The 25,299-nt window shown below is 46.2% G+C and overlaps 2 protein-coding genes across 4 annotated transcripts in view; one reads left to right on the forward strand and one right to left on the reverse strand.

Moving 5' to 3' along the window:
* LOC148540795 (uncharacterized) overlaps positions 1–20,250 on the forward strand; it is a 30,065-nt gene extending 9,815 nt beyond the window's left edge. The window contains exons 1-4 of one of the 2 annotated variants that reach the window (XM_088481850.1): positions 11,990–12,041; positions 13,205–13,293; positions 18,304–18,371; positions 20,077–20,250. In XM_088481850.1, coding sequence (XP_088337976.1) covers positions 12,009–12,041; positions 13,205–13,293; positions 18,304–18,371; positions 20,077–20,249 — 363 coding nt within the window. In that variant the 5' untranslated portion in view covers positions 11,990–12,008 and the 3' untranslated portion in view covers position 20,250. Of the gene's footprint in view, positions 1–10,661; positions 10,795–11,989; positions 12,042–13,204; positions 13,294–18,303; positions 18,372–20,076 lie in introns of those variants that run through there. The other variant, XM_088481840.1, reaches the window with a different exon arrangement.
* The window catches only part of PIGC (phosphatidylinositol glycan anchor biosynthesis class C), a 57,119-nt gene that overhangs the window by 7,643 nt on the left and 24,177 nt on the right, over positions 1–25,299 (reverse strand). The window contains exon 2 of one of the 2 annotated variants that reach the window (XM_088481828.1): positions 10,626–10,872. Coding sequence is in view for 1 of the 2 variants with exons in the window: in XM_088481823.1 (XP_088337949.1) it covers positions 4,778–4,784 (7 nt within the window). In the remaining variant the exon portion in view is untranslated. Of the gene's footprint in view, positions 1–4,777; positions 4,862–10,625; positions 10,873–25,299 lie in introns of those variants that run through there. The other variant, XM_088481823.1, reaches the window with a different exon arrangement.

Below are 25,299 nucleotides of genomic sequence, written 5' to 3' on the forward strand. Positions count from 1 at the left end.
TCCTGATTTGTCCATCTTCCCTGAATGGTGTGATGACCCGTCACTGCCCCCCATCCGCGGAGACTGGCGTCCGTGGTGAGAAGCACCCAATTTGGAATACAGAATGGACGCCCTTTGTCCAGATGATCCTTTCTTAGCCACCACAGTAGGGAGAGATGAAACCTCTGGAGTAAGAAGGATCCTCTGGGACTTTACTAGATGATACTGTCCATTCCACCTGGAGAGAATAAATTTTTGCAGAAACCTGGAGTGAAACTGAGCATACCTGCATCGCTGATAGAACTGATATCCTTTGCTTGTGTAGCAGTTTGCGTACTCTCAATGATAGGTCCGCAATCTTATCCACTGTTAGAAAGACCCTTTGTGCCTGAGAGTCCAGAAGTGCTCCCAGATGTACCATCTGCTGGAGAAAGAAAAGATTTATTTCAATTGATGATCCAGCCGTGCTTCTGTAGAGAGGCAATGGTCAGCTGAAGATGGTGTTGTAAAACAACTGGGGTTTGTGCCAATATCAGAAGGTCGTCCAGATATGGTAGCATCCAGATTCCCTGACGCCTGAGGTAGGCCGTCATGACTGCCATTATCTTGGTAAATACCCGAGGGGCAGTTGATAGGCGCTGCCCTTTGGCCTGGAATTGGTAATGTTGCTGTAGGACAGCAAATCGTAGAAATTGTTGGCGGGATGGCGTAATAGAAACATGCATATATGCATCCTGAATATCTAGGGAAACCATAAAATCCCCAGGTTCCATTGCCAAAATAATTGACTGGAGAGTTTCCATACGAAACTTGGGTACACAAATAAATTTGTTGAAGGTTTTTAGATTAGAATAGTGCGATAAGACCCATTTGTTTTCCGAAGCAAAAATAGATTGGAATAATAACCCCTTCCCTGTTGTAACACAGGAACCGGTATTATTACCCCTGCCTGCAGCAGGGAATGAATGGCCTCCTGAAGGGCCACCTTTACCGCCCGATGGACGAATTGTGCAAATAAACTTCTGGGAAGGATGCCTCCGGAAAGTGAGGGCATACCCCTGAGAGACCACTTCCTGGACCCAGGCATCTGTTGTTATTTGATGCCAGCAATCCGCAAACTGAAGAAGTCGGCCCCTCCTCCCTGTGATCCCCAGGAGGAGACCCGCCCCATCAGGCCGAAGGTTTGTCGTCCAGCTTAGAAGCTGGACGTCTGGCCAGCCCAGACCTCTTAGTTTGTCGCCTGGTTGTCCTGCGAAAACTAGACTGCCTGGAGGAAAACTGTTCCTTTGCTCGTCCCTGAGGATGAAAAGACCGAAAAGAAAAACTGCCTAGGCTTCAATGTAGCTGTAGATGGTAGAACTGCAGATTTTTAAGCTGCCAGAGTAGCTATTATCTTATCTAACTATATTTCCATAAAAAGGTAAAGTTTCCAGAGCCTTCTTTGATCCCGTATCAGCTTTCAAGGATCTTACCCAAAGGACCCTGCGCGCCACTACTGACGCTGCTGATGCTTTAGAAGTTAAAATTCAAGCATCTATTGCAGCTCCTCCCAAATAGGAGGCCGCTTCCCGTATGTAGGAGATATACTTCATCTGCTTTCTGGTAGCATATGGTAGAGAGTCTTCCAATGCCCCCGTCCATTCCTCAACAGCTTTGGCTACCCAGGCTTCAGCCATAGCAGGACGAGTAGCAGCACCCGTTTATGAAAATATTGCCTTAAGACATGTTTCAATTTTCCTATCTGTAGAATCCTTAAGAGAAGATGCTGACAGAATAGGCAACGTAGCATTTCTGACTAAGGCCCTGATTCAGACCCACTCGCGAGCGGCTGTCCGCTCGCAAGTGGGTCGATGGTCTGCACTGAGCATGCGCACGACGGAGGGAGCTCCGTCGTGCGCATGTGCGAGACGCGACGAGCGAAGGACTTTCCTTCGCTCGCAGTGGCTGATCAAAGGGGGCGTGCTGTCGATGTTGATTGACAGCACGCCCCCTTTGGTGGGAGTGCCGGGGGCGTGCCTGCCAGACGGAGGCGTTCCCAAGGGAACGCCTACCGTCAGAAGCCGGCCCCACTGACATCACTAGTGATGTCAGTGGGAGTGATTTTGGCTCTGATAGAGCCAAAATCACTCCTGGCCTTGCGGTTGAGAAACTCAACCGCAGGCTTCTGCTCGCAGTGGCGATGGTCGCGATGGTGAAGACCATCGCGACCATCATCCTGCATGCTCGTATATGCTGTGGGTGGTGACCCACAGCTATACGAGCGTCCAGGAGGACGCTCCATATTAATGGAGGTGGGCCCTGATTCAGAGCAAGCGCTCTGGTCAGAGCATCCGGCTCTGAATCAGGGCCTAAGTGCGTCACATGAGCATCCACAGTAGGCGGTACCTCCCACTTAGTACATTCAGAAGCTGGGAAAGGATACAACGATGTTAATCTTTTATGCACATAAAACCGTTTATCTGGGTTACCCCATGCCTCTTCCATAAGATCAGTGAGCTGCTCAGATTTAGGAAACTCAGTTTTGACAACCTTCTGGTGTTTAAACACTGGAGTCTTCTTACTAGGAGCTGGTTCATCATCCTGAATATCTAGGATTGATTTAACCGCCCTCACTAAAGAAGGAACATCCACTGAGCTAGACCCTGGAGAAGAACCCTGCGCATCATCTGATTCGTCTGATGAAGCATCTGAATCCATATGCTGAGCAGACTCATAAAAAGATAACTGGCGTTTAGGCGCCTTAGTAACTACCGGTCTGCTTGCAACTGCTGACTAAGCCATACTCTGACTTGAGTGGGCATAAGCATCAATCCAGGAAGGATGTATAGGAGGTGTAAACATAGCATGCTGTGGGTACCCCACACAAGGAGGCATTATTGGAGTAGCCATACGATCCACAAACTGCTTCATAACCTGAGACAAGGAAGACACCCAAGATGGCTCTTGTACAGGGACTGGTATACTGGACTGGTAAGGAGGCTCTTTATAACAAACAGCACATAAACCACCTTAATCAAGTCCTGAGAGGTCAAGCCTGCTAAACAGGCTTTACATGAAATCAGCACAGGAGGCCCCTCCTCCTGATCGCCTTTACTTTTTAACATATCAATTTTAAAGTTAACAATGCAATGTAATGTGACAACCTTCACAAATAACAATTAAGGCCCTGATTCAGAGCCGGACGCTCTGACCAGAGTGCTCGCTCTGAATCAGGGCCCACCTCCATTAACATGGAGCGTCCTCCTGGACGCTCGTATAGCTGTGGGTCACCACCCACAGCATATACGAGCGCGCAGGATGATGGTCACGATGGTCGCGACCATCGAAACTGCGAGCAAAAGCCTGCGGTTGAGTTTTTCAACCGCAAGGCCAGGAGTGATTTTGGCTCTATCAGAGCCAAAATCACTCCCACTGACATCACTAGTGATGTCAGTGGGGCCGGCTTCAGACGGTAGGCGTTCCCTTGGGAACGCCTCCGTCCGGCAGGCATGCCCCCGACACGCCCACCAAAGGGGGCGTGCTGTCAGTCAACATCGACAGCACGCCCCCTTTGATGAGACACTCCGAGCGAAGGAAAGTCCTTCGCTCGTCGGGTCTCGCACATGCACACGACGGAGCTCCCTCCGTCGTGCGCATGCTCAGTGCGGACAATCGACCCACTAGCGAGCGGACAGCCGCTCGCAAGTGGGTCTGAATGAGGGCCTAAATGTGAAGTATAAGAAAACCCCCACACACCTGCAACAGACAGATGAGGAGAAAAACAGTGATAGTTATTACTGACAGTCAGAAAAAAAAGCCAGTATAAACGGAATCGGTATGATTTACCGCCGGACCCATGCCCGGTGGTTGGAATCCCGACAGCGGCATCCCGGCAGAGGCGGAAATCCCGATCGTCCTAAGGTAAGTATTGACTAACCTATTTATACCCCCTTACCCTCCCTTAGGGGTGCCTAACCCTAACCTTCCCCCCAAGGCCTAACCCTAATCCCCCCCTCTAAGTGCCTAAACCTAACCCCCCTTTCCCCGCTGCCTAAACCTAACCTCCCAGGGGGGTGCCTAACCCTAAGTCCCCCCTGTTAACCCTAAACCTAACCCTCCCCCCTCCGCGGCTATCTGCGCACGGCGCCCCTTCGATCGGGATGTGGGGCGTCGGGCTCCCGGCGTATGTCTAATCATAGGCGTCGGCATAGCGACGCCTGTCTTTAGACCCTTGCCGGGATATCACAGTCGGGAAGCCGGCTGTCGGGATTAGGTCCGCCAGCTTCCCGACTGCATACCATATAAACACAGCAGCTAGCAAACAGTCACATACAATGCATATGCAATTTAGTTGCAATGGGCTCTGAATCAACTACTCAAAACACAATGCTTGGTAGGATATAGAGCACTATAAACCTGACCCATGGGAAAGGTATACAAGGAGAGCGACACAACACCTCTTGAGACCAACAGCTACAGCAGTGCAACGATAGTGGACTGTGAGCATCTCATATACACAAGGCGGGCAGGAGGAGCGACCAAGACACGCAAAAACCTTTCATAGGACCGCGTCTGGGTTGGGGGAGGTGCTGCCCTGGGGGCGCCTACCTCCCCTAAGCTGCGTCAACCGACCGGGTACACTGGCCTCGTGGCAGCAGAACCGTCTGCTGACGATCCCCGGCATCAGACGATAAGGCCTAGGTGGTCTAGTGAGGACGCGGACGTTTCGTGTCCTGACTGCAGCGGCTTCCAGTACGTCTCCTATGCCAGAAGCAAGGACTGCCGTGCGCGATTCCCCGTAAGCAAGGAATCGCCTTACCTGACATCTCCGTGCGTCCGGTTGTAGTCCGGGTCCCATCATCGCTGCTAGCACGCTCAGCCGAGACCCGCTGGAATCACCAGCTCTATTACTGGGGTTGTGGCCCAGCAGAGGTAGAAGGATTCACAGTATATGCGTCTTAATTCAGACGCTCAGTAGTGGATCTCTCCAACCACATTACCCCATGGTATCCCTGTGGATCCCAATGGACCCTGAAGAAGAAATTAAAATATTTATTTAGGGGCAAATAGTTTCACCTTTGTAATTGACAAACACAATATTTTAAAAAATTACTCTCAAAAGCGGAAAGGCTGTTTACTTGTGTATATAGAATTATCACATAGAAATGTGACAATTATTATATATACAAAAATAACAGTGCAAATATGTGTGAAAGAATTGTTCTACAACAACTTTGTGCAGATTAAACCATTTGTCCCCAACACTTTTTCAAATCAAATGTGCCTTGTAAATTACCTTGTAAATTTCTTTTGTAATACTGAGAGGTATAATTACTAAAGTGCAGGTTTTTATAAGTGGAGTTGTTGCCCATAGCAACAAGATTCTACCTGTTACCTTCTAGAAGGTGCTTGCTAAATGATAAGTAGAATCTGAGTTGCTATGGGCAACATCTCCACTTCAAAAAAAAAAAACTGCACTTTCGTGCATTTCGTATATATATACCCCTAAGTATATAAAATGTTAAAATGTGGCAATGGTAAAAGATAATGGCTATATATATACATAAATACTTCCATATTTCTATTAAGACTTTTCAGTTGTCACCCTCGAGCATTATAAGACAATGTTATGGTATAACAGCCTTAGGCCACAGAAACTTATGGTGGCACAATGTACAAGAATAAAGAATAAAAAGGTAACTGTGGGCCTGATTCAGTGATGGACGCCAATGTCACCACCCCTGATACGAATTTGTAAGCAGCGGCAACACAAAAATATACAAATGTTGCAGCCGCTGGCATTTGTATAAAGACACCTGCGGCGGCTTCTCAAACCCAAGCAACTGCATACAATGACACAGCCCGGCCGCAGATTAGTCGATAATAATCGGCCTATGGTTGTACAGATTTACAGTGGGAACTGAGCCGCTGGAGCCATTCTCACAGCGCACGGGATCGCAATCGCAGACAAAGACACTCCCCAAAACTGGTTGCGACAAGTCTGCGTTTGAGTTGCCACCTCCGCGTTCCTACCCAACTTTCCCTGCCTGTTAATCACTTTACGGATAAATCTTAACTGTGAGCAACATCGGTAGTCAAACGTGACGGATGTACAGTGTGACTCAGACGCATGCAATCCTGAAGAAGCCTTTACAGGCGAAACGCGTAGATCGCAGAGCACATTGATCCTGGAACAGCCACCAGCGCTACACACGGCTGTGACCGGTAGTCTGCCGGCAGACGACCAGCTCATCGGGACTCCGGAGGGAACTGAATCCAACGGAGGAATTCAACCAGAGGAAGCGTATCACCATCAAGGAAAACCTGTATTTACAGGACCTATCACTTCGTCCATAGCGGACAAACTTGTCAACCTGTACTTACAGGAATCGCCAGCACGCCTATAATGGGCATTGGATACAATACAGCAATACATACAGGACACATACACGGGAGGTAGAGGCCTACCATATATCCGGAGGGTTAAAATCCCACTGGCAATCAATTTTAGCTTTCATCAACGGATGTGAGTAAAACGCTAGCTAGCGTATCACTCTATTAGGACTTTCATATACAAAGGAAGTATAAATATATTTTTTCACACACACAGTCTTGTCTATGTCTATTGTTATTTGTTGTATGTTATACCGTTATTAGGTAGTATATAAACTTTGTTAAATATATAAATTCATCATTAACATTGTGTCTCTATTTTAATCACATCTAGATTTGACTATAAGATACATTTATTATATACTTAACTTGGCTATTGGATGCGCTAAACGTTCCCCCCCTCTGGTTTGCATGCACAGACCACCTATAATCGCTCCAAGGCATTGTATCCATCTCTGAATCTGGCCCGGTGTCATTTAAAGGGGTACGAGTAAAGTATTGTTTTCATATTGCTAAATCTTTGTGTGTTTACGGAGGTGAATATTCAGCAATTTTAAAATCTTAATGTTAAAGGCATTCTGTAAGATGATGCACGGAAGTGATTAAATAGGATTATCAGGAAACATTAAGACATTTTAAAAATGTATGATCATTGTTCAAAGGTTCATCCTAAATATTGATTCCACGCTTATTGCTGACATAGTATGACAAGTGTACTGCATATTACATCACTTACTATTCTGTTTGTGGTCATTAGTTAAAGCAGCTGATCTATTACAGTCCTAGAATAACAGCTCCTGTGTTACAATAAGGCAGTAAGTGTAACGGAACAGCATAGTAACTCATGAACAGTTACAGATAGACAAGTAATATTTAGTGTAGTCATTTATATGCCCTACATTGCGGAAGGAAAAAAGTGGTAGAACTCAGATCGCGCCTACTGCAAAGCCACACCACTTTCACTTTACCCCCTCCAGAAGAGTACCGGAGGGGGCAATCCAGTGCAATGGTTGGGGAACGTGGAGCCGCATTCTCATCCTCGTGGCCCACCCCTGCTGTTTACAGCCGCAATTTGAGGCTATTTGTGGCATTATACGGGGGGGCTAAGATGGCGCAAATTGTCTGAAATAGGCGGCACCAGAAGACTAGCCTACTGGGCCTGATTCAGAGATGGAGGAAATGCCGATAACTCAGTTACAGCGATTATCTGTGATTTTCTCATTTCATTTTCACTGTCGCTCGCTGGGAGAATTTATTCACAAAGTGATTGACATGTAACTTGCAGGGACAGTTTGTGGGCGGCAACGGGGAGGTGGCGACTCAAATGCAGACATGTCGTAACCATTGTTTGGAAGTGTCCCCGTCTGCGACCCCGTACATAGTGAAAATGGCTCCAGCGTTTCAGTTCCCACAATTCTGTGTGACCATAGGGTTACTCAGAAGCCCAATAATCGACTGATCTGTGTCGCTTGGGTTTGCAAAGGCACCGGTGGGTGTCTCAATACAAATTCCCGGCAGCTCCAACATTTGCATATTTTCACACAACCACTGCGTACAAATTGGAAGCAGCTTTATCATGATGTTACTGCTTCTATCTCAGTGATTGAATGAAGAGTAAGGGGTACAGTTATACTTACCAAAGGAGTTACACCACATATTTGTTTTATTCTTTAAATTAACATCTCCAATAATACCCCTTTCAGACATACGACCCGGAAAATTTCCTGCTCAGACCCGGGAATTTCTCCTGTGCAAATTCCTGGGTATTTGGTCGAGAACCCCCTTTCACACTACAGTGTCTACCCGGGAAATTCCCAGGTATACCCCTTTCAGACATAAGCCGGGTTTTTCAGATTACCTGCCTCTCCTCTTCCGTCTGCCCCTCCTAGCCTATCCCCTCTCCGGCTGCCGCTGATGATGTCATCAAAATGCAGCAGGCAGCCGGCCAATCACAATGCAGCCATTTTTTATTTTGTTTTATTCCCTATTTGCCCTGGTGGTCCAGCGGGAGTGCGGGCGGCCCGCTGTGGCAGAGACCCGTCGGTGGTCTCCAGCGCCGGTGGGTGGCGTCCGGTGGGGTTCTCTGTGCCTGAGGACCCGGCCAAGGTCGCTGACTCGATCTAAAGCTGTCAGAGTTCAGCCGGGGATGAGCCGTCCCTTACCGTCCCGCCGGCTTCCTCTGACTTCCCGGGCAGTCGGGCGGCTCGTGCGGCGACGTGGGAGGTGCTGAGCATTCTCCCTGATGCTGTGTCCCGGGCGGCCTGGTGCACGGGGATCGGAGTCCCTGTCATGGGCGCCGCCATGACACTTCCTGCTCTGACTGCTTTTCCTCCCCTGACAGTCTGGCCGGTCAGCTGATGCTGTGGACCAATCAGTGGGCTTCCAGGGGTATATCTCCGGCTCCTGTGTATCAGGTAGTTGCCTGAACAACCATTGTCGCTGCTAGTGTTACTAGTGGTCTCTCGTTCCCTTGCTTCCAGTGATCTATTCCTGTGTGCAGCTATACCATTCATCTCATCAGTGCTTTACCATCTCAGCCTGTGTGCAGCTATATCATTCATCTCATCAGTGCTTTACCATCTCAGCCTGTATACAGCTATATCATTCATCTCACCAGTGCTTTACCACCTCAGCCTGTGTGCAGCTATATCATTCATCTCACCAGTGCTTTACCACCTCAGCCTGTGTGCAGCTATATTGTCAGTGCGTTATCACCTCACCTGTGTGCAGTATACTATCCATTTCACCAGTGCTTTACCATCACAGCCTGTGTAGTTATACGTATCCACTTCTCCAGTGTCATAATCTCTGGCTGGCTCCAGTACCACTACCCACCTCGTTACTGGACTCTGTGGTCTCTACCTACGTGTTACAGTATTGCACCGTGGTGCACTCTTTCTGACCGGCAACCCGGTAGAGTGTGTCTGCAGTGCACACTTCCTTGTACCTCAAGTACAGTGTCCCTACGTGCCCCTTACTGGCACAGACCCTTTGGGCCACGAGTGTTCGTTTCTCCTTTTTCCCGCAGGCTTTGGTCACCTAGTCAAAGGACCGCGACCTGCTTACGAGGTGCAGCTCAAGCCCATATCCCGATTGGTGGGGTCACTGGCGAATACCATCTCGTGGGTTAGATTCCGCACCTTTGACTAGGTCTCGCCAACGACCAAGACCCGTGGATGCAGAGGTCGTACATTCAGGCCCCTCGCCTCCGTTTCCTCCCGCAGCCTCTGGCCTCAGCTTCCAGAAAACCGCCTCCCAGCGTGACAAAAGCGACACAGCCACTGGCGCGGGTGGTTTTGAGCGGCAGCGCTGAGCGTCCTATAGGACGCTCTGCACTGCCCACTCAATGTAAAAGCTGCTTGGTGCAGCCCGGGAGTAAATTCCCGAGTAGCACCATTCAGATATGAGCAGGGTAATTTCCCAGAACTTAACTCCTGGGAAATTCCCTGGTCAATTGGAGGGTCGGTTACACGGGAACGTGTTCCTGGGTAGGTACCTTTCAGACATACACAAGATCCCGGGAATTTGTCCGAGGCAGGCCAAATTCCCAGGAATATCAGTATGTCTGAAAGGGGTATAACTGGCTGATTGGGACAGGTCTTCTGCATACTCATTAAGAGAGACTGAAGATCTTATTGTTCGGGAGCTAGATTCCATATAGGGGAACTCCACACACTTAATTTTAATTTGTATGACTAATTTATTTACTGATTATTTTTATCAAGTCTGTTGGATTCTGGAACAAAGCTGTTTCTAACCAGCCTACGTGTGAGCTGGAGACTGCAGCTGAGTGTATAGATACAGTCTGAAAAGAAAGTAGTCACAGCACCCTCACCCCATATACCCATCACCCACCCCAGCCAAGACTACTGTTACTGTTCCAAGGAGATGCAATATGGTGACAGTAAAACAACTATTAACCCTTAAGGTGCATAACACACACAGAACTGCCAGGGATATTTTCTAGGATTTTCTGTGTGTTATTTAGATTTAAAATTGTTTGATCATTAGACACTTTAATTATTCTGCAAGTATGAAGAATGAAATAATAAATGGAACTATAACTGACTTTAGTACATAATACTGGACTTATTTTCTAGGCATCCTAGATCAGCATTTGATCAACATTCTCATAAAAATATGAAACATATACATAAGTCATAATAAGAGGATTTATAAAATCAAAAGCCTAAAACTGCATGCAATGAAATGTTATGGTACAGATGCTACATACACTTTAATACTTGAGTTATGACTAAAAGCAATAAACTGACCTTAAATATAATAATAATGTGCTTGTATGTTGGAAGGAGCCCAAGATTACATCGGCCGCTCCAAGACTTGGCACATGCTGATGGACGCTCAGGAAGCCTGTGCCCCAACTCTCCGCACCAACTCAATTTCTCAGTGACATGTCTATTCCAGCACAGCCAAGAGGAGCATGTAAGTGAGGACAGGCACGTACAGATGGGATCTCAGAGCGTCACAGCCAAGAAGCCCTTTCAAAAATGTGGGTTACTGCTGTAAAAAAACAACAACAAAAGCCTATATTTAGCAACAACAGTTTAAGTACATATCTTTGGTTGATACTTTATACTTCAAGATTAATAAAATAGAAAAGAAAGTTATTGACATTTATTTTACTGAAAGAAAATTCAAATAGAAAAGTCATTCCTAATGCACTATGGGACTACAGGCAGATCGGCCGCAATTACACTCACATTGGTTGTACTCACTAAGGGGTATATTTACTAAGGTGCGGATTTACAAAAGTGGAGGTGTTGCCCATAGCAGCCAATCAGATTCTAGCTATCATAGTCTAGAAGATACTAGATACATGAGAAGTTGAATCTGATTGGTGGCTATGAGCAACACCTCCACTTTTGTAAACTCGCACTATAGTAAATATACCCCAAAATGTGTCTGTTCACCCGTATGATGAGTTGCACGCATCTATGAGGCCGCACAGGCCCCTAGCCATATGTTTGCTGTGATAGTGTTCATCAATATCAACATGCACTTGCCCTATACTTTGTGCCAGGAAACTTAGCCTATGTGTGATCGCTCCTTTACCACTCAGTTATGCCCATTCAGCCGCTAATGAATATACGACTGAGATGTGCATGACTCTGAATGGCCTGTACAGGCGTATGCTTGGCTTCAGAGCATGCACAGTGAGAAGTAACGCTGCATCCCCATAAGTGTATTTACAATAATAAGAAATACTATAAAATGATTGTTGCACTAACTGTTTTTTGATTATTAAATGGTGGTAGAGATAACATGTAATAATTTATATCAATGCCTTCCCCCCAATGGACCATACAATCCATATTCCCTACCACATGAACAGACACACACACAGTTTTATTTGAAATGAAATAGTCCTCTCTGCACGTCATATGTCCTAAAGCCTGAGATTCACTGACAAGATGACAGGAACAGCTGATGAGATGGATGCAGCAGACTACTCAGTTTGATAGCTAATGACTATATAAGTTTGAAAGGTTTCAGTCTGAGCCCTGTGATCAGTGTTCTCAGTTACATTCTGAGTGCATATATTTGTAAGTCTAATAAACACAACTGACCAGTAGATGGTGACTGTGTGCACATGTACTTTCTCTGTGAGTCACATATTGACCACTCTGAAAATTGCAATGCGTTTAATAATGCTCGTCACTGGAAGACAGGTAGAGTGACTGCATGGATTGGTATTGTGTATTTCTACACTGTTCTCTATTAGTAGATCCTGAACTTAGTTAATGACTTTGCAAACACATTAAGCAGTGTAAACACGGATATTGTTCTTGGATGTTTGTTTGCACTTTGGATGTAATTTGGAGAATTAAAAATGATGTAGTCATAATTGCTCACACTTCAGTACTTCATAGTTGCTCAAACACAGCCTTAAGATTAGGACTACAGGGGAGATGTATCAAGTCGTGGAGGGATAAAAGTTGAGTAGTTACCCAAAGTAATAAATCAGCTTCTTTCATTTCAAACTGTGCTAGATAAACAACAGTTAGAAGCACTTTATATCTGTCTAAGGCTTGATACATCTGTCCCTATATCAGTGATATAATCTGCTGTTTGATCACTCCGCACCATAAGTGGTAGTTAGAAGGGTATTCTCAATATTTCCACAAGCTATAGATTGTACGCTTGTGAGGACATAAGTCGCTGACTGCCCATGCACTTGAGAAGGCATACACACAAGAACGGAGTTTGCATATGCGTTCGGATTGATCCGTCTGTTGATGCAGCACTGTTTCATTGAAATGAACGTTTCTGGTCAGCGACTATGCTAATACATGGAACTAATCTGTCCCGTGGGAGTTTAATGGGCGTGTAAGATGACCTCCATGCACAGTTGTAGTGTGCGGGTGCAGATGGAAGGCCTGTCTCTGATGGATCATTTGCACCCAGCACTAGGTGGGAGCAAGTCCTGATACTAATGCTACGGACAACAAAAAAATCAGTGGCTGGGACAGACTTCCACATGCAGACACACTGATGTTCCACATTGGCGGATTTTTGCATTAACAATGCTAGTAAGCAGGCTGCTGCGGCCGTACGGAAAAGAGCATTTGTTTTATCCAGTGGCTGGCTTTGCTTCTAACGTAATCAGCACATTTATGTGCCAACATATAGTGAGATAAAGACCTGTTAAACATAAGGAAAAACAGACACACTTAACCTGAAAATTATTATCATAGGCACCAGAACCTAAAACCGTACACAGCCTTTGATGGACAGGCAACCTTATTTTTAGTCATTGCATCTTAATAGCAGCGCAAATAAGACAATTATTTGACACTAGCTGTGATTTTGTCTTTATGTTTACTTGTGTCAGGATGTTAGACCAAAGAACAGCTCACACAGCGGAGTGATGAGAATACAGCAGTCTGAAGGCTTCAATCACGGGTGTCTACTAAAGGCACGGTAGGTCCAATGAAGTAGTATACTATATTGAATGCAGAAGTGGAGCTAGGATGCACATTACAAACTCCTATATCATCTAATCTCTTAAGGTGCCCACACACATAGCGACATTTTACACGATCTGGCCGATTTCGACGAATCGTGACGACGAATCGGGTAAAAAAAGTTCAAATCGTGAGTTTATACTCACGAGCATGATGCCGATGCGCGTCCCCGCTCGTCGTACATCGCATCTTCTGATCTGCCGTGCTGCAGGGCAGATTAGCCAATCTGGGATACAATGCGTTGGCTGCAAGATAGATCTTTAGTCAGATTGGACATTTTTAACTCCAAATCGTGATCACGACGGCAAGGGAGCTCCCGTGAAAGTTCATGAGTAAATTGGCCATAAAATCGTATCGTGAGCACATCGGTATATGTGTGGGCACCCTTACATCATATTGTTGGCATGCTGATAATAAACATACTACGATATGAATGTTATGACATAGTTACAAATCTGAGCATATAAAGAGTTCCAGTTCAACTTTTCATAAAATTCTACTTGTGCTGATGAGAAAGAAATGTCCCACTGTCGTAATGGCTTTACAGAGCAAGAAACAAATATATCACATGAAGCTAAAAATAACCAACGGATCATTTTCCTGGAATAATAACCCCCATAGTATCCTTTGCTAATTATAGCACGCTCGCCTACTTTTCAATTCTCCTCTCCAGGAGAGGAAATGCAGCTGACCACTTTGGGGGGGGGGATGGGGGGGGTGGATAGAGCTGTTTAAATCATTAGGCTGATCCGTGGGGACCTATGGACCCATGATTCCCGATGTTATGTCCCCATCCTGCCCACTTTACTATGAAGTTGCCAGGATGTGGAAGATCCACCCACTCATCTGGAGGTCTGGGGGATTACATGAAAAATCAGTAGTCTCCCGTACCTTCCCGGAGAGTAGGTAAGTATGAATTATAGTTACAGGTACCAGGTCTTGTAAGAAAAGCATCTCATGTATTTTAAAATTCCCATTACACAGCTTAATCATCTTTACTTATGCTAATGATAAATAAAAAGATTTGTCTGGAATCTGTTTTATCTCAAATATATCTCTATACATATTACATAACCTCTAAAGAGACTTTTCTCAAGTCCAACCTGCTACCACGTTAGAACCATCCTTTTCATTAGGGTTTCCTTCCTCCTAAAACATTGCTTAGTTTAGCCTCAAATATGGCTTAATTTAGTCATAAGAATGAGGAACACATTTACTGTATATTACAATTGGTACTTGTGTGTTTAAAGCTTTGTTTTGTGCAGTGTAAAGGGCACGTAAAAAGACGATTCTCTGAAAGGCAATTGGAAGATGCAAAATTCCCCTCATTAACTGTACAGAAGAAGACCTGACCCAGGCCAGTTGAGGGGGCTGTGAGTCAGAAGTAGAGACACTATAGATTTTTTACACCACAGTTTGTGGGGGGTTTTTTGATTTAGGAAAAAATCCACCAAGTGCAAGTATTTCAACATGCTAAACCAGGCATGTCAAACATGTGGCCTGAATAAACATTTTATGAGGCCCAACAGTGTGGGCCCACATATATATAACATGCGGCCCACACACCAGCCATGTTCGAAGCCTTAAGATTAGGACTACAGGGGGGATGTATCAAGCCGTGGAGGGATAAAAGTGGAGTAGTTTCAGCTCTGATCGGGCAGTGTTTGCTTTATTTAAAGCTGGCAACGCTGGTCTCTGAAGCGATCAGAAGCCCCTGAATGCTTCAGAGGCCAGCGTTAACAGTGATGCAGCGTGCAGTGGCGTCATGACATCACCCGCGTCTCCTGCGATAAGAGGGGCCTGCGCCTGTCGCTCTGGATCTAATTAGATCCAGTCAGCGGCAGCGTCTACGCGGGACGGTGGGAGTGAAGACGACGTGGACTGGAGCGGTGCCCAGCAGCCATCGTGAAGAAAGGTAAGTACTGCACAGGTGAGTGGGGCCTGTTCTATGCTGGGAGGGGGCACAGCAAAGGACATTACTGGGGGCTCTGCATAAGGGGCACTACTAAGGAAATTACTGGGGGCTCTGCATAAGGGGCACTACTAGGGACAATACTGGGGGCACTGCATAAGGGGCATTACTGGGGGCAATGCATAAGGGGCACTACTAGGGAAATTACTGGGGGCACAAAATAAGGGTCATTACTGGGGCACTGCATAATGGGCACTACTAGGGCACTGCATAATGGGCACAAATTCATGGGGCATTGCATAAAGGGCACTACTACAGGGGCACTGCATTGGTTTTTATTAAAACCTTTCAAAATTGCATATAAGACTTTTTTTTGTTGCGGCCCACACACTCTTAAGACCTTGAATATTCGGCCCGGTTGGTATTTTGAGTTTGACATGCCTGTGCTAAACCATATTCAACATGCTAAACCAAACGGTTTAGCAACATAATAAAAACATAGGCTATCAGTGGCAAACGCAGGATTTCTCAAGGGGGGGGGGGTTCCAAATGCTTGATTTTACGAGTGTGGCCAGTCCATGCAGAGGGCATAATTAGCACTTATCCAGCTTTAATATGCATCATACAAAGTGTTTTGAACTTTTGAGTGTCATAATTCCAGCATACACAGGATCAGTGATCACACTAAGCCATTAAATGCAGCAGTAGGGCCATCTTGACTGAATGTTTTTGTTTCAGATGTGGGCACCATTCCAGAGTATGGGAGGAAGTCCGGGAGTCTGGGGGAGCAAAACCTAGCACTGCTCTGGATATATATGTACATATTGGTCTTGTTAGGCACGGGATAGTGTATTATTATACGGTATTAATAATGAACCCTATTGATGGTCTGTAGCAGTGCACCACTAACAGTGCATATTTTCGAGATCTCCTAGTTGATGCACAGGAGACATGTTAAAGATCCACAGGTGGTGCTAATTGTTTAATTTGTGATACTTAGAAGAACATGCAGCATTACTAATATTCTATTATATTACTATTTCTAGTGTGGTCATGGTGTGGGCCCCCCCCCTGCGTTTGCCTATGGGCTATCACCTTCAAATGATCACAACACCCTTTTGTAATGATAATATAAGGTCCCAGATCCTTCGCTGGCTGTTTTATTCCATTAGCAATTAAGTATGGCTTGGACTACTGTTTGGTGAATTAGGGTGTTATGGAGATTTCTTTAAGTTTAGACAATGGAAACATTTAATTTTTTTAGAAGTCAAATGAAGATTACCATGTAGGACTGCAAAATGCAGGTCCTGTATGTTTACTGGACAACAACCACAGAGCTGCAAACATTACAGGCCAAGAAAAGGTATAGTAGGCTGATATTTAGTAGCTTTTAGAAAGGTAAATCGCAGATGTACATCATTATATTACTGGTAACACATGACCTGGGCCTCTAGGTCATATGGGCCTTACAGCTATCACAACACTTGGGCCTATATGCAATTCCCAGGGATGAGAGGTCACAATGTTTGGAATGGATGGATGGTGTGCACAACAGAGACCAGCACCTAGTAACACAAATGTAAGCTTGGCACTATTAGTGTAACATCAAATTCTCTTTTTTTTCTTTAGAAATATTATAGATGACAGGGCTATGTGTTATATTTGCACAGCTTTAAGTCAATAAGCTGTTGCTGATATGCTTTTGTAGACATACATCATTTCCATTACCGTGTACTAAGTACTTTCCACGCAGACAAAGGAAAATAAAATGCACTATGGAAGAACATACATTCCATGACTGAAAGCATTATGAGAAATGAAGCAATGGTCACAGATGGACTATCACTATGATGAATGACATCAGCATTGCCTATATGTACAGCTATGCTATATATCCTGACTGCTTTTACAGTAGTGTGTAAACATCCATCTCATCTGTGATTATTATTATTCATGTATATAATTCTTTATATTAGAGGAAAAACTTAAACAATCAAGAGAAAGAAGGTCTTGTCTGAAGGGCTTGTAATCTATAAATGAGGGGTGAATTATTCTCTGGACAATTAATGATAGTTAGGTGTGGCAAAGTATGTATACGTCTGGGTAATTACAGTATGTTTCGGGGGTGTGATATGTATTCCAAATCCCGACAGCGGCTGCCCGACAGAGGAGGAAATCCCGATCGTCCTAAAGGTAAGTATAAACTAATCTAATCCTACTCCCTAACCCTAACCCTCCTTTAGGGTGCCTAACCCTAACCTCCCCCCCCCGTGTCTAACCCTAAGCCCCCCTCTAAGTGCCTAAACCTAAACCCCCTACCCCACTGCCTAAACCTAAGTCCCCCAGGGGGGTGCCTAAGCCTAACCTCCCCTTGGGGGTGCCTAACCCTAACCCCCCCACCCACTAGCCTATCTCTAACCTCCCGGGGGGGTGCCTAACCCTAAGTCCCGCCCGGGAGCCCTAAACCTAACCCTCCGCCCCCCCGCGCGGCTGTCCACTGCGGTGCCCGGCATCCGCTCGATCGGGATGCCGGGCGCCGGTCTCCCGACGTCGGTCAAATGACAAGCGTCTAGATTTAGACGCCTGTTATTCGTCCCTAGTCGGGATTACAGTGTCTAGAAGCCGACAGTCGGCATTTAGACCGTCGGCTTCCGGACTACATCCCATGTTTGGGATGCATTTACCATCCCGGAGGCCGGGACACGGCCCTCAGAATACTGGCACCGGAATTCTGACAGCAGCCGGTATCCCAGGGGTGCCAGGATCCCGCCGGTAAGTTTTATGGTTAGGTCTAGGCACTGGGGGGAGGGTTTGGGTTAGGCTGCAGGGCTAAGAAGGGCGTTAGGATACAGGAGGGATGGTTAGGCTTCGGGGGGAGAGGGTCAGGGTTAGGCTGCAGGGGGGAGGGTTAGTGCTGGTCTACAGGAAAGGTTTCTGACTGTTGGGATGCCGCTGTTGGTATTTTGACCGCCGGCATCAAAACTGCTGGGATCCAGCACCTAACTCGCATGTTCGCTATGACTGGTTTAACATGGTTTTCTTATGGTTTTTAAGACTGAAGCCTCTACAGCCTGTACATATCAATGGGCCGACTGTAGCTGTATGTCAAGGCATGTTGCCAGGTAAGTAGGGAAACATATTCTGTTTACAGGAGAGCAGTAACATTATACAAGTTAGGTGTACTGACTTACAATAGCATGCATGGATAAACATTATTTAAAAGCAATGCCATCCTAATGCTTATATATTATTATTCAGTATTTACAAGGCTCAGCATTTTTCATATTTCTGCACAAACAGTTTATAAGTGCCCACAAATTATAATAAGAACATATGTTAAGGCAGGGGTGGCTAGAACCAACCAATCTACGCTAAGGACAGATAATCTTTTGTGACCTACCATGGTACAGAATTAATAAGTATTACAGGTAAAGCATAGCTCTTGCTGGTACACAGTGGAGGCCACCAATGTGTTGCTGGAACCAATATTCCGCCTATCAATCATTGGCATCACCATGGCATGAGGAACTGTTTTCATAAATATTAGTTCTACATTATGGCTGTCTCCACTGGGTACATGTCATTATAATAGCAAAGTAACAGGAAAACATGCACGTGCAGGTGCTTCTGCTGCCGTCCAGTATATCTGCTTTTACCCCCGGAGCGAGAAAACATAGTAAAGCAAAGATGGTGCAGTGAATAGCGCAATGTAGTGACAAATATTAATACGGAAAAGTAACTTCCCTGCAGGATTCCAAACTTCATAGATCTCTCCACTATAGGGTCATATAAAAAAGGAGAAAATGCAAAAAATAGTGAAGTACAGTAGAATAAGGTTGGTTATACCATCCAGATATAATATATTTTGATATAAATGGACGATTGAATGATTACGACATTGTTATCGTTCAATCATTCGTTAATCATGCAGTAATCATGCGGTAAAATGCCGGCAACGACCAATGATGCGCACTCCCACTTGTCGTTGTTGGCATCGCCCGAATATGACGGTCAACCTGACGATATATATCATTCAGTGTGGGCACTGCACAGTATAATGGACGACTGAACGATAACGATATTGTAATCGTTCAGTCCTTCATTGTCGGCAAGTGGATACGCACCTTAAGACAATGGGGGGAATTTGATGGTATGCGAGATGCCAGCTTTGGAGCGGTTTTGGAAAGTCTGTACCCTTTTATTAATGCTGCAATAATTTAGAAGGCAAAGTTGATGCCTGTATCTTGCAGGCTATAATATTTCCCCAAAACATTACCCCCAAAATATTTTTTTTTGTAAAAGATAGCCGGCAGTGGAGATACTGATAGAGAGGACTAGCACCTACAGAGTGAGTGGAACTGTTCATGAGCTTAGCTGCAGATTTCATAAGAGATTGGATCAGAGACACTCTGACCAGTGGTGCGGCACAGACAGCAAATCTGCAATGCTGTGCAGTCATAAATAGCCTTCTACTGTATAACATTCAATCCTCATCTCAACAGCCCAGTCCAATGAGACCAAAGGTCTTACAAAATATGAATTATGTGAACCACGAACGATGACATTTTCAGATGTGAATCAAAATTGTTGTATTACCATTAGATGCAAATCCAGAAAAAGTGCACAATTTTGCACCTTGGGAAAACCATTATAATATTCTTATTTCATACTTGTTTCCAAATGAATACTGCAGTGATGGTATCAGAATTAACAGAGTTTATAAGAATATAATAATAAACAGACATTAATTACAGATAATGAAATACCTATAGATCACTTGTGTAGTATGTATTATATATTTACAGTGTGTATCTTTGTCATTTGCAGAGAGACTCCAGTATAACCCAGCCTTAGATGGTCTGACCAGACTCCAGCACAAGCTATTTGGGAACACACCCCCTGAGCATCAAAAACCTTCCAATACTATTCACTACACATCCCTTGTCTCCCTGAACAACCAACAAAATGCTAGGAGACTAAATAACTGTAGTTATAAATAAAATAAAGGGATATTTTTCATTTGTCAATGTGAATGTCATAACTTCTTGAGATCAACAAACTGCAGTTATTTATATAGCGCACACATATTCCGCAGCGCTGTACAGAGAATTTCTTACCATTTATACCAATGGAGCTTACAATCTATATTCCCTACCGCGCACTCACAAACATACACACTATGGTAAATTTTTGTGGGGAGCCAATTAACCTACCAGTATATTTTTGGAGTGTGGGAGGAAACCAGAGTACCTGGAGGAAACCCACGCAAGCACAGGGAGAATATACAAACTCCACATAGTTAAGGCCATAGTGGGAACCGAACCCATGACCTCAGTGCTGTGAGGCAGTAACGCTAACCATTACACCGTCTGTGCTGCCATTGATCTAGATAGACTAAATAACCTACATGCATGAAACTCATTTTTAAAACATAAACTATTTAACATAGTGAAATAAAGAAATATAACCTTAAAGCAGGGCTCGACAAATCCCGGGGGCCAGGTCGCCATGGCGATCAAATTTTGCAGCCTGGCGACCGGATTTTGCAGGGAGGGAGGTTTTACATATACGTTTGTTACGCAGGGCGCCACCTAGAGGAGGGCACCCTGACACGGCCAGTGACATGTAAAGCGGCCTCCGGGCAGACTGTGTCACTGTGACACAGCTGCCTGCGCAGTCGCGCCGCAGCGCACAGGAGGGCACTCTACTGCCGCTATTGGAGCCAGCAGGTAAGTATGAGCAGGGGAGGTGGGGGGGGGGAGCGGGTACTGTTTGCCCGAGCTTGCTAGAGGGGCCCGGAGCCGGCACAGCCCCCACTTCCTCATAACTCACTGCAGCCCAGCACATGCTGCTGTGTGCCGGGCTGCAGTGGGAGACTGCACTCGGCTGCTAAGCAGAAGCCGAGACAGTCTCCTATGCCTGTGGGGGGGGAGCGATCACACTGATCGCGCCCCCCCCCATGGCATGCCACGGAGCTGAGGGTCACACAGCGCCCGCTTCCCCAGAGCGCAACGGTGCTGAAAAATGATTTAATTACAAGTTTTTTAAGCCTAAGGGGGCGTGCCCCCTTCCCCCGGGCCCTGCGCGGCTCTCGGCAGCCCTGAGTATGAGTAGGGGGTTGTGATGTAGGAGACTGTTATGGGGGGGAGTGAGAGGGGCAGTGATGGAGGGGGAGGAAGAGGGCATATGAGGGGCTGTGATGGAGGGGGAGGAAGAGGGGATATGAGGGGCTGTGATGAAAGTGACTGATGGAGGAACTGTGATGAGGGGGATATGAGGGACTGTGATGGAGGAGCTGTGATGAGGGGGATACCAGGGGCTGTGAAGAGGTGATACCAGGGGCTGTGATAAGGGGGATATGAGGGGCTGTGATGAAGGGAGCTGTTATGAGGGGGAGTGATAGAGAGGCTATGTTGAGGGGCTGTAATGGAGGGGACTGATGAGGGGCTGTAATGGAGGGGACTGTGATGAGGGAGAGTGAGAGGGGCTATGTTGAGGGGACTGTAATGGAGGGGGGAGTGAGAGGCACCAAAATGTATACCTGCTTACCAAAAAAAAAGGGCCGGCATAAGTGGTGTGACCGTGAGGGTTGGTTGCGGGGGTGGGAAGAGAAGGTGCTCAATAATACTGTCCTGGGGGAAGGGGCGGGGGGTTGGCTCCTACATTTTTGTCCTGGCTCCTAGATTTTAGAAAAATTTGTCAAGCCCTGCCTTAATGCCTTTTTTATCTCTTTAAAAAGTGAGGTTTGTATGTACTACATGACTACAAATTGCATTTCAATTATCTGTACAGAATGACCAATACAGACAAGATTCCTGTTTTCAGTATATTTTCAATCAAAATTAGATAAAGATGATCACTGGCAGTTCGAGGAGATTTTGGGCCTGATTCAGAGTTGTACGCTAATTCCATTGCAGCTACAATCCCGTACCCTAATGCCATAGCATCTGCCATCCCGTACACTAGTGCCATAGCATCTGCCATCCCGTACACTAATGCCATAGCATCTGCCATCCCGTACACCAGGGGTGGGGAACCTTTTTTCTGAAGAGGGCCATTTTGATATATATTGCATTATTCGCAGGCAAGGTGCAGCCCACGCCCCCTCTGTGTCACGTTACACAGGGTGGGGCCACAATCGCCGGTGATTAGAGCAATACCCGAAGCATCGTGAGGATGCTGCAGGGAGCTGTAAGGGTAGCCGTGTCACCATCTGAAGCGTCCTAAAGACAGTCCAGGTGGCACTGCTGCATAGTTTCTGGCTACAGTGTGCCATTCTAGGCACCCTGCTAGCCAGATGAGGCTAGCAGAAAAAAGCTCAGAGGGCCAGACCAAATGATTCCGCGGGCCTTATATGGCCCCCGGGCCTGAGGATCCCGATCTCTGCCGTGTGCTATTGCCATAGCATCTGCCATCCCGTCCACTAATGCCATAGCATCTGCCATCCCGTCCACTAATGTCATAGCAGCTGCGATCCTGTACACTAATGCCATAGCAGCTGCGATCTCGTACACTAATACCATAGTAGCTGCGATCCCGTACACCGATACCATAGCAGCTGCGATCTCGTACACTAATGCCATAGCATCTGCCATCCCATATACTAATGCCATAACAGCTGCGATCCCACACTAATGCCATAACAGCTGCGATCCCACACTAATGCCATAGTATCTGCCATCTTGTACACTAATGCCGTAGAAGCTGCGATCCCGTCCACTAATACCATAGAAGTTGTGATCCTGTACACTAATGCCATAGCAGCTGCCATCCCGTACACTAATGCCATAGCATCTGCCATCCCGTCCACTAATGCCATAGCATCTGCCATCCCGTCCACTAATGCCATAGCATCTGCCATCTCGTCCACTAATGCCACAGCATATGCCATCCCGTCCACTAATGCTCTAGCAGCTGCGATCCCGTACACTAATGCCATAACATCTGCCATCCCTTCCACTAATGCCATAGCATCTGCCATCTCGTCCACTAATGCCACAGCATATGCCATCCCGTCCACTAATGCTCTAGCAGCTGCGATCCCGTACACTAATGCCATAGCATCTGCCATCCCGTACACTAATGTCATAGCAGCTGCGATCCCGTACACTAATGCCATAGCATCTGCGTCGTCTGGTACACTAATGCCATAGCAGCTGAGATCCCGTACACTAATACCATAGCAGCTGTGATCCCGTACATTAATAGCATCGCAGCTGTGATCGGGTACACTATTAGCATCTCAGATGTGATCCCATACACTAATATCATCGCAGCTGCGACTCCGTACACTAATGCCATAGCAGCTGCGATCCCGTACACTAATGCCATAGCAGCTGCTATCCTGTACACTAATGCCAAAGCATCCTCAATCCTGTACACTAATGCCATAGCAGCTGCAATCCCGTACACTAATACCATCGCAGCTGCAATCCCATACATTAATAGAATCGCAGCTGTGATCCCGTACACTATTAGCATCGCAGCTGTGATCCTGTACACTATTAGCATCGCAGCTGCGACCCCGTACACTAATGCCATAGCAGCTGCGATCCCGTACACTAATGCCATAGCATCTGCCATCCTGTACACTAATACCATAGCAGCTGCCATCCTGTACACTAATACCATAGCAGCTGCAGTCCCGTACACTAATGCCATAGCAGCTGTGATCCTGTACATTAATAGCATCGCAGCTGTAATCGGGTACACTATTAGCATCTCAGCTGTGATCCCATACACTAATAGCATCGCAGCTGCGACCCCGTACACTAATGCCATAGCAGCTGCGATTCCGTACACTAATGCCATAGATGCTGCGATCCTGTACACTAATGCCACAGCATCTGCCATCCCGTACACTAATGCCACAGAAGCTGCGATCCCGTATACTAATACCATAGCAGCTGCTATCCTGTACACTAATGCCAAAGCATCCTCAATCCTGTACACTAATGCCATAGCAGCTGCGATTCCGTACACTAATACCATCGCAGCTGCAATCCCATACATTAATAGCATCGCAGCTGTGATCCCGTACACTATTAGCATCGCAGCTGTGATCCCGTACACTATTAGCATCGCAGCTGTGACCCCGTACACTAATGCCATAGCAGCTGTGATCCTGTACACTAATGCCATAGCATCTGCCATCACGTACACTAATGCCATAGCAGCTGCGATCCCATACACGAATGCCATAGCAGCTGCGATCACGTACACTAATGCCATAACAGCTGCGATCCCGTACACTAATGCCATAGCATGTGCGATCCCGTATACTAATGCCATCGCAGCTGCAATCCCGTACACTAATGCCATAGCAGCTGCAGTCCAGTACACTAATGCCATAGCAGTTGCGATTCCGTACACTAATGCCATAGCAGCTGCGATCCTGTACACTAATGCCATAGCAGCTGCCATCCCGTACACTAATGCCATAGCAGCTGCAATCCCATACATTAATAGCACTGCAGCTGCGATCCCGTACACTAATGCCATAGCAGCTGCGATCCCGTACACTAATGCCATTGCAGCTGCGATCCCGTACATTAATAGCATCGCAGCTGTGATCCCATACCCTAATGCTATAGCAGTTGCAATCCCATATGCTGCTGCTGTGCGAAAATATGCAAGTCTCACAGATGCTGAGTAATGTATTGAGACGCTCACCTACAGCTTTACAAATCCAAGCATCTGAGTACAAAGATGCAGCATCAGTCGCAGCTCCTTCAATAAACGGGCTTCTGAGTAACTCTATGGTCATGCAGAATAGACTACCCTAAATACAGACTAATCTAACTGCAGACTAACCCTAACTGAAGACTAACCCTAACTGCACACTAACCTAACTGCAGACTAACCCTAACTACAGACTAATCTAACTGCACACTAACCTAACTGCAGACTAACCCTAACTACAGACTAATCTAACTGCACACTAACCTAACTGAAGACTAACCCTAACTACCCTAACTGCACACTAACCTAACTGCAGACTAACCCTAACTGCAGACTAACCCTAACTGGAGACTAACCCTAACTGCAGAC

This window comes from Taudactylus pleione, unplaced genomic scaffold (assembly GCF_031769625.1).
Source record: "Taudactylus pleione unplaced genomic scaffold, aTauple2 ptg000017l, whole genome shotgun sequence".
Taxonomy (NCBI): Eukaryota; Metazoa; Chordata; class Amphibia; order Anura; family Myobatrachidae; genus Taudactylus; species Taudactylus pleione.